This window comes from Gracilinanus agilis, chromosome 4 (assembly GCF_016433145.1).
Source record: "Gracilinanus agilis isolate LMUSP501 chromosome 4, AgileGrace, whole genome shotgun sequence".
NCBI classification, from domain to species: Eukaryota; Metazoa; Chordata; class Mammalia; order Didelphimorphia; family Didelphidae; genus Gracilinanus; species Gracilinanus agilis.
The window spans coordinates 166,294,981-166,310,201 of record NC_058133.1 but is presented as its reverse complement, the minus strand read 5'-3'; the positions used below and the strand labels follow the sequence as shown (position 1 = coordinate 166,310,201).

General features: G+C 43.4%; 1 protein-coding gene across 1 annotated transcript in view; it reads right to left on the bottom strand.

Moving 5' to 3' along the window:
* Positions 1-9,341: 9,341 nt before the first annotated feature.
* Positions 9,342-15,221, bottom strand: part of IQGAP3 (IQ motif containing GTPase activating protein 3) — a 64,117-nt gene continuing 58,237 nt past the window's right edge. The window contains exons 32-37 of the mRNA XM_044673720.1: positions 14,184-14,271; positions 12,604-12,816; positions 11,797-11,963; positions 11,338-11,439; positions 10,658-10,766; positions 9,342-9,455 (exon numbers count right to left, since the gene is read on the bottom strand). Coding sequence (XP_044529655.1) covers positions 9,342-9,455; positions 10,658-10,766; positions 11,338-11,439; positions 11,797-11,963; positions 12,604-12,816; positions 14,184-14,271 — 793 coding nt within the window. The remainder of the gene's footprint in view (positions 9,456-10,657; positions 10,767-11,337; positions 11,440-11,796; positions 11,964-12,603; positions 12,817-14,183; positions 14,272-15,221) is intronic.

The window sequence follows — 15,221 nt, the reverse complement described above, 5'->3', positions numbered from 1 at the left end:
AATGTGGGTTTCATCCACACTATGCTCAGTGTGTGTATGGGGAACCCCAGAAGTGTGACCAAAGGAATGTAGATGGACGATAATACTGGGGAGGGGGAGGAACCTTAATGAGATCTAAAGGTGAATTTTAAGCCTTTTCAGACTCCATTATTGAGGTAAACTCTTTCATTTTATTCCCCTCCAAACAGTGAAGAAGTCTATTGGAATTGGAGAAAAGGACTCTCGAATTCAATGCTTGTATCCTGTCACACTTATTGTATTTCCCAAGTGTTTGCTTTAAAATTCAATTTTGTTTTTTAAGTTCACCTATTAATCTGATCTATAATATTTTGTTACACTGAATTATTTTTAGATACTGTGTTTTGGCTATTAGCTATACATTCTGTTACATTGTTTTTATTTGTACCTTTCCTCTATGACTGGACTGGAAAAAATACCATTGTAAAAGCCCATAGTCACCTTGCACAAACCCTTTTCCGTGGCAAAACTATAGGTCCTGGGTTTGTCACCAAATCCATCAAGGTCACATGCTGCCTAAACCGCCTTTTGTTCCTTTTTGCATTTATTAATTGTCATATAGATGATGATGGATGGACTCCATCAAACTGATTACAACCTGTATACAACCTTTGGAGAATTTAATGAGCTAAATATATTAATTTATTTTAAGGGGTCTTCAGAAGTGATTTTTAGATATCTAATAGCATCCCTACCTCTGACTGATCATTTGCTTGCCTTTGAGTTGTTTGTAACAAGAGGTACATTTAGTAGTTGAAGTGAAGTGCAATGGCATTATTGTTGTATTCCCCATTTCCACATTTATTAAAAATGTAATGGATGAGACATCTGAAATGATTTTCACTATTTAGTCCTCAGCTCCACATTGAAATGGGTGGGACATATTGGAGACAGGTCTTTAATACTGTTATAGTCTCATACTAGAGGGAGGGAGGTTTCCCAAAAGGGCTTAGTTAGCCTGTGATGGATTATAATCTCATCCAGGAGGTAAGAAGGATTTTTCTGGGAAGCCTAGTACTTCTGAATGAGTTTTTATATTTGTAACTCTTCAGCTTACTCTACCCTTCCACCAGAATGATCTAAATTCATGGTGACATTTTAGACCCAAAAGACTTTCATCATCAGTACAGAAGTTTTTCTAGGCTCCTCTGCCACATTTTGGAATGATGGCAGTAATAGACTTTGTTAAAAATATTGCAGCCAAGGTTGAAAGATTTGCTAGATTTGGAGAACTTGTGACAAGTATCCATGAGCTTCATAGTTTTTTAAATGTCACACAGCAACTCATGTGAATCCTATATGAGAGTGAGTTTGTTTGCTATTGTCATTAAGTGGGCTCTTGTAATTTTGGGGATTTTGGTATTTCTTTGAATGTGCATTACCTGTTGTACTACTGTTTTATAAAGCTGTTACTTGGTGAAAATCATTTGCACTCACACTGTGGATCACGGTCAAGTTAAAAAAAGGAAATGGATCTCATTTGGGGGTGAGAAACCTTTGTATTCTACCTCTCCTGAGCTGACACTGTGTCACTGATTGCAAACTATATATTTTTGATTTTTAAAACATCTTTTAAATTATTTTTCCTTTGTATATGCAATATAGTATTTGAGTTTTCTTTTTACTCTCATTTTTTTTGTATTTTGAAGCACATGTTACCAGTATTAAGAGTTTTTTTAATTTTATTTTTCACTAAGGTGAGTTTAAAATGTCCATTAGCCCTAATGCCAATTCATACCCAAAAGCTTTAGATTATAGAAACAGTGCCATTGATCGTTTAAAATTCCAAGAGAAGGGAACACAAAAAGAGCCATTGCACAGTGTCAAGGGAGCACATAAGAACCTGCACAGTGCCAATTGAGCACATGGTCAAAGAGACCAACCAATCTAAGTGGGATTGATGAGATTTTGCACCAAGACAAGAGGACTTGAACTTGCTTTAGGTTCGAGTTTGTGGCTGTTTGACATATATGAGACATACGACTTCCCCGAGCCACACTTCGATCAAGCACCTCACTTTGGTTACCATCCTGGCTGCCCTATCCCTGAGAGAAAAGGTAAAATCAGACCAGGGAATGCTATTTCCTATTTGCTGCTAAAATCTAGACCCTTTTCTTTCTTGCAAAGTGCGGTAATTTTCTGTAGTTCTGACTGCTGATTGGGTAACTGCATAATTGCTACTACAGGCTTATGGGGTATATATCACTTTAATTGAGCCCTGATTCAGGGACCTGTTATAGGCTTATTTTTATTTACTTAGAATTTTTTACACATAAGACTTTAATATTTTATATTTCATCCAGAAGTTAGTTTTTTTTATTTGGATTTTTTTTGATGTTTTTTATTGTTTGTCTTCTCAGGGGGGAATTGTATTATTATCCTATAATGCAAAATTTAAATAATTAATAAAATAAGTAATTTTAGGATAAGAAACTTGCTACCCCCCTGAATTGAGAAAGTGAACTGTTTGGAGAAGGCGCCATGAAGATGCCTGCAGAAACCACATTGCACCAAAAGATCCAGAGTGAACTTTGGGATGTGGTGATTTGAACTGTGGGGTGTTGAACACATTTGTTTTGAATATACACTCATGCCAAAGGGGACTGCCCCCAAATTGTTTTTTTGTAAATATAGCAATCATTTGTTTTTGTTCTTTTTCTCTTCTATTTCCCCTTTATCCCCCAAATTATTGTAATTTCCCATTAGAAACTGCAATATTATGTATACTTTTAGTTAAAAATCTTTAGAATTATACATTTGTTATGTTTAAATGATCCATTGGGGCAACTAGTCTCCCAAAGGATCACAGGGGGGAATGTGTAATTAGAATCTTGCACCACTAGACTTCATTTCCCAGAATTCCTTTCCCTTTGTCCCCAAGTTGCATCCTTACATTTTGAAGATGAGTTTGTGTAACTCTGCTCCTCTCTCTTTTCCTGTGTGAGCATTCTGAGAAGCTTCTCTTTACTAAAGCTATCACTTTCCTCTACTTCAAGTTATTATTAATAAATCTTATAAAATTATAATACTTAGAGTATTGGATATTAATTTTTAATCTTATATGGGTGAGTAGCTGGCCTTCCTTTCCTGGCTTCTGGAGAGATTGGTTCTGGAGAGGTCTTCCTTTCCTGGAGGAGGCTGCATTAGTGGAACCCTTGCTGAAGACACCACCAGGTTCTCAGGCTGAAAATTACCAAGCCCTGCCAGGGCTGAGCAGGACATTGGAGCCACATTTAAGGTGATAGGCTAAACATTTTCTCTACCCTCTTATATTTCTCCACTTTCACTTTTTCCATCTCTTTGTACTAAAAGTCATTTTTGACTTAAGCTATTGGTGACCACAATATTGCTTTAGAACTTTCATATTAGCACAAAATCCTAAATTTTATATTCTTATAATTGGATGTTGTGTGGAAGAGTTATATTTGGGATAAAAAGACATCCAGAGATAAAATGAAGGGCTGGCACAGTCTATTATACTTGAGCTGAAGTGAAGAGGTCAGGGATGGCAATTATGATCTCAGATAAAACCATAGCAAAGATAGACCTAATTAAAAGAGATAATCAAGGAAATATTCTGCCAAAAGGCACCATAGACAATGAAGTAATATTAAAAGAATTATTACAAGTTTCTCTGATAAATTGCTCAAATACGTAGGAAATTGGGTCAAATGTATAAAAATAAGAGCAATTTCCCAATTGATAAATGGTCAAAGGATATGAACAGTTTTTTCAGAAGAAGAAATCAAAGTTAACTATGGTCATATGAAAAATGCTCTAAATCACTATTGATTAGAGAAAAGAAATTTAAGCAACTCTGAGGTACCACCTCACACCTATTAGAAATGACAAAAGCTAGAGGGGATGAGATAAAATAGGTATCCAAATGTACTTGTGGTAGAGTTGTGAACTAGTCTTACCATTCTGGAGAACAATTTGGAACTATGCCCAAATGGCTATAAAACTGCATACCCTTTGATCCAGCAATACCACTACTCACTTTGTACCTCAAAGAGATAAAAAGAAAAGGGAAAGGACCTATATATACAAAAATATTTATAGAAAATTGTTTTGTAGTGGCAAAGAATTGGATTTTGAGGAGATGCTCATCAATTGGGAATGACTGAACAACTTGTGGGATATAATTTCAATGGAGTATTATTGAGTCTTATAAGAAATGAAAAGCCTTCAGAAAAAACATGTCGAGATCTATGTGAACTGATGAAAAGTGAAGTGAAAAGAACCAAGAGATCATTATGTCCAGTAACAGCAATGTAATCCATGGAAAGAATTGCCTGCTCTGATCAATTCAGTAATCCAAGACATTTATAAAGGATTCATGATAAAACAAAAATGCTATCCACCTTCAGAGAGAGAATTGGTGAACTCTGAGTGCAAAGTGACAAATAATTTTTTTTGTTGTTCATATGGCTAATATGGAAATATGTTTCACATACATAATTAATACCATATTGTTTGCCTTCTCCATGGATGAGGGAAGAATGGGAAGGGAGAAAATCTAGACTTCAACATTTTAAAAGAATGTTAAAGATAAAAAAGAGTTGTCATTTTGTGTGCTTTGTGTAAAAGAGAAACATACATATAGGAGTAGTAGTATATCTACACGCGCGCGCACACACACACACACACATACACACTCACCCAAGATTATCACTAGATCCCTGAGAATGGATTATAAATGAGTGAATCCCACTTTCCATGGTTACATGATTCATGTTCTTACTTTCCCCTTCACCCCTCTCCCAACCTCTTTAGATCTTCTAGTATGAATAAAAGTTAGGGTGAATGTGCCAGCCCAGAGAGAGAAAAGTGGTCATAGGTGTCATGTGGCATAATGTAAATCAGCATCAGGCACAGGCCACAAATAAAAAATAAATATAATTTGAAAGAGGGAAAGATGGGGGGACCAGGAAAGGTGTTCAGGATGTTGAACCTGAGAGGGGACCAAGTGACTGAATAGAAAGGGACAGATACAGAAATTGTGGAGATCTGAAAACCATCTCTGTCTTCAGTGATGGCATTTCTTCTGAGTGACAGACTCATACTTCTAATAGGGCATCTTCATTTGGATACCACAGGGGCATTTTAAACTTAAATTCAAAACTGAGTTTAATGATCTTTTCTTCTAAAATGGTTTCTCTTGTTGACTTTATTTTTGTTCACCGACACTGACATTTACCCGCTCTTCCACTTTCGAAACTAGTTATTTTGTGCTTCTCCCCATTCTACCATGTTGTTGTAGTTCACTCAAGTCCATCTCTTCATGATCCCTTTTTTTTTTAAATTTATTTTTATTTTTTTAGACCCTTAACTTCGGTGTATTGTCTCATAGGTGGAAGAGTGGTAAGGGTGGGCAATGGGGGTCAAGTGACTTGCCCAGGGTCACACAGCTGGGAAGTGGCTGAGGCCAGGTTTGAACCTAGGACTTCCTGTCTCTAGGCCTGACTCTCACTCCACTGAGCTACCCAGCTGCCCTCTTTTCTTCATGATCCCTTTTAGGATTTTCTTGGCAAACTACTAGAATGGTTTGCCAACTGAGGCCAAGAGAGTTAAGTGACTTCCCCAGGGTCACACAACACCAACTATTGTAATAGCTTTCTAAATAGTCTACCCATCTCCATTCTTTCTTTCCTCCAAATCATCCATCATATGGCTACTTGATTAATAATTTTTAAAAATAGCTAACATATATAGCACTTACTTTGTGCTAGGGACCATGTTAAATACAATTGCTATCTTATTTGGTCCTCACAAGCCTGGGAAGTAGGTGCTATTATGACCTTCATTTTATAGTTGAGGAAACCAAGGCAGAGAGAATTGAAGTGACTTGCCCAGGATGGCAGATATTGGATTTGAACTCAAGCCTTCTTGTCTCCAGGTCAGAAGCTCTACCCACTGTGGCCCCTAGCTGCCCTAATAAACTTTATGTGAAGAGCCAGATGTCACATGGTGAAGCAATATTGGACCCGGAGAATTTGCCAATGGATTGTTCTACTCTTCCACTTTCCATTCTTCCTAAACCTTTCAGAGAAAACAGCCTTCCAAGTCTACCACTCCTTTTTTTGTCTAAACTGCCTTGATTAAACAAGTAGGACAGGGACTTAGCCTTAATTAATAAGCATTTATTAGGCTACACCCACTATGTGCCAGACACTGAAGATACTCATATAGTATTCTGAAGTTTACATTTTAACAGAGACAACAAGACTTGATATAAATACAGGTGGCCCAGAGGATAGAATTCCTGTCCCAGAGCCAGGAATACCTGAATTCAAATCTGGCCTTAGGCACTAGCTGAGTGACCCTGGGCAACTCATATTACTGTTTGCCTGTTTCCTCATCCGTAAAATGGGGATAATAATAGCATCCACCACCCAGGGTCGTTGTGAGGATTAAATGAGATATTTGTAAAGCTCTTAGCACAGTGTCTAGCACTCAGTAAGCATTTCATAAATATTAGCTATTAAATATAAATAAAAAATACAAGGTTGCTTGAAAGGGAGGACACTAAAAAAAAAAAATGTACTAGCAGCTAATACATTTAACATTGATCTCCCAGGGCCTGGCAGCATTCTGAATTTGAATATAAGAGCTTGGCAAGTGTTTGTGCCCATCTTTCATCCTTAAATTATAGGTTCTTTTGGGCCTCCCTTTTGTGTATTCCCACCTGGAAACTGGTGTTTTGCTTAATGTATAATGTTTAAATATCTCAATGAATATGGAAGAGAAGGAATCACTGAGTGAATTTCTTATGCCTGGAAACATAGTATAGTTCACAGGAAAACTAGGGATTTATGGCTTAGAGAAAAGGAGTAGCACCCAAATTCCAGGAATAGGGAATACAAGAAACAAAATGTATAGAGAACTTGGCTGCCTTCTTTGGACTTTTATCTGTCCAGCTGTTGATAAAACAGAATTGAAACCTTACCACCCCTTCCTTCTCTTGGTTTCAATGGAGAAGAATCAATTCCACATCTCATTACAGCTTTTTAGGCCCTTGGATTGGCTGAAAAGGGCTACTCAGGAGAGTGGGAAGATGGAAGGTATGCAGTAGGAAGGACTTTCTAACCCATCAGGGTGAAGGGTGAGTGGGAAGGGAGAGCCTTATTCCTGGGCATCTGGGAAGAGGAGAGATGCTTTGGAGGCTGGATACAGGCTGGCTCAAGGGTGGAAGATGAGTGACGCTGAAGGGGGTGGGGTGGGGATTAAAAAGTTAACAGCAGATGTGGTTATAACAACAGATTTTACTCAAAACCAAACCAGACAAATAGATAACAGGACAGGAAAAATATAGTGATAGACCAACAGACCTGGAGAGGCCACATGGATAAATCTGAGAACAGAATAAAAATCTAGCACCTGGGACAGAAGAGGGGGAAAGGGAGAACCATTTAAACCATACTGAACTGAAATATAAAACATTTAAGTATAAAAAAAGAGACCTTTTTTGGCCCCAACAGGTGATTTTAAATATAAAGGGAAGAATTTTCTATTAGTATGGCTATGAAGCAATTTTGAATAAAAGAACCCTTTTGGCCCACGTTTTAGGTGGGCTCAAATACATGGAAGACAATGAACACTGTGGCTAAGAATGTGGTCACTCTGAGTAATGGTAGTGAGGAAATAAATATTGACATAAGAATACAATAATTTTTAATAAGGGTGGGTTGGGGGAGGAATGAGATTAGAGGTTAAGATAGGGTAAGCTTTATTTACCGTAATGGAGAGAAAGACCCATCATTGGTATCAATTAGTAACTCTATGTTATCTTTCCTTTTTCAGCCCATTAGATAGTAAGCAATTTGAAGTTAGGGCCTGTCTTTGCATCTTTTTTTATCCCCAGAGGAGTGCCTGGCACAGAGTAGGTGCTTAATAATTTTCCACCCCTTTAAGTCTCTTTGCCTTCTGTTGTAGAATCAATACTAAATATTGGGTTCTAAGGCAGAAGAGCACTAAGGGCTAAGTGATGGTGGTTAAGTGACTTGCCCAGGGTCACACAGCTAGGATGAGTCTGAGATCAAGTTTGAACCTAGGACCTCCTGTCTCTAGGCCTGACTCTCAATTCATGCAGTCCCCTAACTGTCCCTATGAATATTCACTGATGAGGCTTTTGTGAAAAATAGTTTAGAAAGGAGGGGCAACAATGATTCCAATAGCAGGAGAGCCTTCCCTGTGAAAGCCCAGCTTTGGGCTGCTTGGATCTATCCCCTGGGTTCCAATCTGGGCTCTGCCACTTGCTATAGGTCCCTCACAAGTCACTTTAAGTCCGTGAGGGGGTCAGGTTAGGTGACCTCTAAGGTCCTGCCTAGTTCCAAATTTCTATCCCTATGGCCTATTAAGCCTCAGTAGAAGGTAAAGTCCAGTAGTCGGGGCCAAAGACTGTGCTTGTAATACCAAGGTCTGCCACTAGAGCGCAGCAGGTGCAATCACTTTACTGCCACTCCCCAAAGAGTCCAAATACACATGTGAGGCGGAAAGAGTCAGCAGCTAAGGGCTAAGGTGGACCATCCCCAGCCCGGCTTCCTCCTCCTGTAGGTCCGGTTCTGACCAGCAGAGGCGCCAAGTCCTAGGAGGCACAGCTCTCCTGCTGTTCTCTGCCCAGGAGGCCCCTCTTCCCTTCAGGCTGCTGAGGCTGGAGGGTCAGGTGGGGAGGTGGGGGGGGGGGGGCTGGAGAGCGCAGGAAGGCAGCACGTGGTAGGGGCGGACTGACCCTTGCGGTCCACATGCAGGCTTGGGAGGAAGCTCCCCCAGTGGGGGCGGGGTGTTCTTTGGGCTAAAGCTCGAGTAGCTGGGGGGGGGCCCCCGGCCTGAGTGCGTGCCTGTGCGCCTGCCTGGCCGGGGCGGAGGACCTGCGTTTTCTCCCAGGTCCAGGAGATTCTCTGTGATTCAGGAGTAAAGGCGGGAAGCATGGAGGAGGAAGCTCGTACCAGCTCCTGACTAGGGGAGAGAATGAGTGAGCCAGGATGCCCCAGAGGCTGGCACTGGGGTCTCTGCGGTTAGGTATCTTAGTGGGCACAGGCCGGGTTTTTTCCCCTTAAAACATCGGGAATGGGGGGTGGGGCAGTTTGGCAGCGTAGTGGCTAGAGCCAGACCTGGAGTACAGAGGTCCTGGGTTCAAATCAGGCCCCAGGTGCTTCCCAGCGGTGACCCTGGGCAAGTCACTTTAACCCCCATTGCCTCACCCTTCCCACTCTTCTGCCTGAGTCAATATTTAGTATAGGTTCCAAGACAGAAGATAAGGATGTTAAAAAAAAATTCTGGAATGGGGTAAAGGGATGTTTCATGCCTCTCATTCCAACCCATCATTTCAGGAATAACTTCTTATTGAGAAGAAAGATGAGGAGGTTGACATTGACTTTGGCTTTGTTGAAGAGTTTCATGACGGCCACACCTTCATATTGGAGTTGGAGGAGGTCCTGGGGGAGAGAAGACTGCTGAAGCCCTCAGAGAGACCTTGGGACCCTGGTGGAGTCGGGGTCTCTCTGAGCCTCAGTTTCCTCATCTGAAAAATGGGCATCATAATGCCTCCAACCTCTTCAATTCACAGAGTTGTTGCAAAGATCGACAGGCAAACCACAAAGCCCTGTATAAATGTCAGCTTCCTTCCTCCTTTTCTTCCCTTCCAACTCTCCCTGGGGTTAGGATACATCACTTCATTTCTGGCCTGTTTCCTCTGAGATTACCTCCCTAGGGGCAGCTGGGTAGCTCAGTGGATTGAGACTTAGAGACTTGGAGACAGGCTTAGAGGTGGGAGGTCTTGGGTTCAAATCTGGCCTCAGACACTTCCCAGCTGTGTGACCTTGGGCAAGTCACTTGACCCCTATTGCCCACCCTTACCACTCTTCCACCAAAGAGCCAAAACACAGAAGTTAAGGGTTTAAAAAAAAAATGAGATTACCTCCCCTTTTATCCCAATTGGATTGCCCATATTTGCTTGTCATTCTCCCGTTAGACTGTGGGCGGGGGGGGGGGGGGGGAAGGCAGGACGGGATGGGACAAAGGGACTTATGCCTTTCTTTGTATATCCCCAGCACTTGGCCACAGTGCTTGGCACATAGTAGGCACTTAATAAATGCTTGCTGTCTTGAAGAGGCTAGATATCCTAGGGGGATGTGGGGAAAGTGTGTGAGGGGCTGCCCTCTGACAACAGGCTCCCGGAGGGGCTGCACCAAGTTGGACCTCTCTTTCTGCAGACCTTGCCATGAATCAGGATATGGGGATGGGGTGAAGGAAGGAAGGAGGAAAGAGCAGAGCTAATCTCATTTTCTCTAGTAAAAAAATCCGGGAGCAAAGCAGATAATCCCTGGAGAGGGAGAATGGGGGTCTCCCAAGAGCTCTGCACCACTGAAGTTTCCCACAAAACAGTGAGAATCAGGGAAAAAGTCCATAAGAATCCACATTCCATTGCTGGCCAGGCCCTCCCTAGGGGAGGATAGGAGAGGATTTGCATCCCCCTCCCCCCATCTCTCAAGCTTAGCATTTGCCATCCCTTCCTATCTGCCGGATCCACCAACCAGCCTGAGGAAGTATCCTGAGTCCCTTCCCTCTCTAGGCTAGGAGAGCCTCGGAGGGGCCTCAAGGAGAAGCCACTCCTGTACTCAGACCAGCCTCCCCTTACCTGATAGTGAACCTGAAATCTTTCCATGTCCACACCCATGAACTTGGCCTTCACTTCAAACTTTCCTGCCTCTTCCCCAGGAATGATGTCAAAGATTACATTGCGAAAACTGTCAGAGAAATAGGATCCAAAAGGGGGGGGGGATCGACTTTGTCCTTCCAGAGACCGATCCCCATATTTACAGAGGGAGAATGTGCCCTTTTCAGTGGAGGAACCAGGGCTCTGATAAAAATGATGCAGATCCCTAGCTCCCCCTCTTGCCTCCCTCCCATTAAAAGAACGTCCCAACCACAAGCATTTAGCCCCAGTTCCTCAGCTTGGGCTCAGAACTCTCCCTACCTGCCCCCCAGGGCCCCTGGATTCGTTTCTGTTCTGCACTCTAATCAGGCAACCATGCCCCCCCCCCCCCATCCCACCTCTGAGCCCATCATTCTCCCGCTGCCATTTTGTACAAACTTCATCCTCCCCTTTCTTTCCAGCTCTGAGCAGTCTGGGAGCCTTCCCAGAGGGGCAGCTCCTAATGTGACTTTAGAAATTCTTCCCCATGCCCAGTCCTAAAGTCTAGCTCATTATTCTGTCCTTGTCCTTCAGTCCCTGGAGCTCCCCAAGGGCAGGGGGAAAGATTATGGATTGGCTCAGCTGGAAATTCCCACATGTCCCACTCTGGAGAATCTACTCACTGAGCGACTGGTAAGTCCTCGATTTCCACCAAGACCCCCTTTTCCCAGAGCTGGGCAGCAGTGTAATGGAGAGATGGCTGCTTCTTCCCCTTTCTGTCGCTCCTGTTTTAAAATTTTAAAAAAGACCCCAGAGAATCCACTCAAATGTCTCTTCCTGGGAAAAGGGACTTTCTGTTACTATAGTAGGAGGATGGAAGCATGACTATCAGAAGAACTCCCCCCTGGCTGAGGTTGAAAAGTAACCCACTTTATTTGTGGCTCCACTTCATCTTGAGGGTTATTTAGAGATGAAATAATTATGCAAGGTTTTTTTAAAAAATAGTTGCTTTCAAGTTAATTGTTGCCATGGAGAAAGAGGTTGGAATCAAAGATCCTCCTCAGATCGTTCCTGAAGGAGGAGAGCAGAAAAGGTGATGCCCTGCCCTGCCCCTTCCGCCATGCTGGGATCTAGTGCCTTACTTGTTGCTGTGGGCCAGATTGTCCAGGCAGGTGCGGATGTATTGGTTATAATAATCGCCTTGCTCCTCGTAGAAGGTTGTCTTGGCCTGCAAGCCCTGGAAGGTGGCCTGAAGCTTCAGCAGCTCTGCCTTTCTTCTCTGCCGGTGACGGCGCTGGTTTCGAATATCCTGGAGAGAAGAGGAGGAGGAGGAGAACAGAAGGGACAGGGTCAGGGCTTCCCCAGGGGAGGAGAGACCTTCAGGACTTGTTCACTCTACCCATGGGGAATTTTGAAGAGATCCAGTTGTTAATAACCTTCCCTAGTAGGGCCCAGCAGCAGTCTAATGATCTTATTATGCATTGTGGTATGTGACAGCCGCCCAGGGTTCTGCATTATTCTCCTAGAAGACCCCAGAAGGCAAGGGACCTTGTCTTACCTAAACTTGGTATCTCCCCTAGGGTCTACCCCAGGGCTCTAAATAGTGGTAATTATTGGTGGAATAAAGGAACAAGGAGAGAAAAGTTTCAAGGGTATCCTGAGGACAGGAAGAGAAGAATGCTTTCAAGACTTTCCCTTCTAGACAAAGGATGCTTTGAAGGAGCTGCCCCCTCTGCTCACTCAAAGGAGGGCTGTTTTGAGATCTCCCTCATCCTGGGAGAAAAGGGGGACTTGTACAGCTCCTCTCCTTAAGACAGTTTAAGCGTCTCCCTCTGAAAAGACCGGCTTTGGGGTCTCCACATTCCCAGAAGAGTGGGGCACAACTATGTTCTTGGCTTTTGGTGCCGGGGTGATAACGTGTAGACCTGGGGAGGGATCTGGCTGGTTACCTGGGCCATCTCATCCACCAGCCCCTGGTAGCCATCAGCAGAAGTTACAAGCCCCAGACTCTCAAGGTGACGCAGGTTCTTCAGGACTCTTCGCTGCTTTTCCCTTATTGATAGAAGGGATTGGGCAGTTAGGGATCGGCGTCTCTTCAGGGGCTCTGGGGTCTGGGCCTCAAAGGCTTGGCGTCTGGACATCAGTATGTGATGGGCAGTTTCCTGAGGGGAAGAAGAGGCACAACACTCCTATGTCATCTCCACCTCCTTCCCTGCCAGGGTAGCCCCATGGGTGATCCAGCTTCTATTGTGGTACTGTCCTCATTTGCTGCAAATCTTTGGAAATGTGGTTTAAACTATCTGGGTCTTGCTTTCCCTCACACCTAGGTGGCACAGTGGATAGTGTTAGACCTAGAGTCAAGAAGATTTCACTGTCCTGAGTTCAGATCCAGTGTCAGCCATTTACTAACTGTGTGACCTTGAGCAAGTCACTTAACCCTATTGGCCTCAGTTTCTTCATCTGTAAAATGAGCTGGAGAAGAAATGGCAAACCAGTATCTTTGCCAAGAAAACCCCAAATGGGAATCACAAAGAGTCCTACAGGACTGAAAACAACTGAACATCCCCCATGTCAGTACATTAGGGAGAAATACAACCAAGATGGTACAAGGGACTGATGGACTCAGAAGGGAACTTCTCCTGAGCTGATCTGAGATCCCAATAGGTCTACATATCCAAAGTGCAGCAGAACAGGCCTGAATCTAGAGCACGATATATATCTGATGGATCTGAAAGGTCTTTTAAACTAGGATTATTTAGGAGAAGACCTAACCTCATTAGATCTTGCCTCTCAGTACAGGCTCAGTGGACCCTCCTCCTTGCCTGTCATCTTTTCCTTTTCCCCAGGAATACCCTGGTTTTGTTTCTGTCCTAGCCACCTCACCCTGCTTCTCACTCCTCCCCTGTCACTCCTCTCCATGTCCCCTTCTCTTCCAATTCCAAATATGCCATTCCCTCCATGTAGGATGCCCTTCTCCACCCCTGTCCTTTGCTCCTCTTGTCCTATAACCCTCTTCTCCTTTTATTGTTATTGTTCAGTTGTGCCTGTCTATTTATGGCCTGGACCATAGCATGCCAATACTGTTCATGAAGTTTTCTAGGTGAAGATACCAGAGTAATTTGCCATTTCCTTTTCCATTTAATTTTACAGATGAGGAAACTGAGGCCAACAGGGTTAAGTGACTTGTCCAAGGCCACACAGCTAGTAAATGTCTGAAACCAGATTTGAATGTTGGCCTGACTCCTGGCCCAGCACTCTATCGGCTGGGCCATCTAGCCACTCCTCCTTCCTAGGCTTCCACTCATCCCTTATTCTCTTTCTTCCTGCTCATCCAGGATCAGCAGCATTAGTTTCTCTCTGTTTCCAAGAGGGGTATGCTGTAACTTACCCATCAGAGATGAGGGGAAATGCCCCTGGGGTTCCCCTTTCACTGATATTCCCTCTAATGGGGAGCTCTAGACTCTGGGTAATCAGGTAGAGGTGGAGGATTGATTAAGGGCGACTGAGAGAGTTCCTCCCTCAACCTCACCTGTTCTCCTGATGGTAGAAAAGACAGGATGTCCTGAAGGGAATCTCCTGCCTGGAACTGGATGATATCAACCAACATCTGCTTGGTCCTGCAGAGAGAGAAACGGATCTCCTGAGGTGAGGGGGGATATGAGGGAAGAGGGGAAGGGGAGGTCATCACCCTGCCTCAGTGGTGTTTGGTGGAGGATGGGAGACTAGTCATTGGGATGGCTGGGCAAAGAGGTGAAAATGTAGAGCTAAAAATTAAAAAAAAAAAAAAAATCTTTCCTCAGTCCAATCTCTTCACATAGTCTGTCTAAGAGACTCCTAAGATAGAACCAATTATGGGGAGCCCTTATAGCCATCAAAATCTGTTCTAGACCCAAATAGGCACCTCTTCACAACAGTCTTGACCAGTAATCATCCAAACTCCCATTTAAAGTCATGGGAAACTCACTACCTTCCCTCCCACCCAAACCCTTACCTTCCATCTGAGAATCAATACTGTGTATTGGTTCCAAGGCAGAAGAGTGGGAAGGGCTAGGCAATGGGGGTCAAGTGACTTGCCCAGGGTCACACAGTTGGGAAGTGTCTGAGGCCAGATTTGCCCAGCTCTCCCTGTCTCTTGAGGCAGCCAGTCTAAGCCATCTTTGGACTGCTCTGTTTACAAGTTTTCCTCTATAATGAGCCCAATCTTTATATTAAGGTGAGAGAGAAATCATTTAGTTTATTCTTCACCACTACCCCAACCATCTAAAATAACATCATCTGGGGCAGCTGGGTAGCTCAGTGGATTGAGAGCCAGGCCTAGAGACAGGAGGTCCTAGGTTCAAATCTGGCCTCAGACACTTCCCAGCTGTGTGACCCTGGGCAAGTCACTTGACCCCCATTGCCTACCCTTACCAATCTTCCACCTATAAGTCAATACACAGAAGTTAAGGGTTTAAAATTTAAAAAAAAAAAAAAAAACAAAAAAAAAAAAACACAGTAAAATAACATCATCCCCTCGGTGCCAGTGTCAACTACAGAACAACAGAGGGGGAAGGGAGGGTCTACCCTT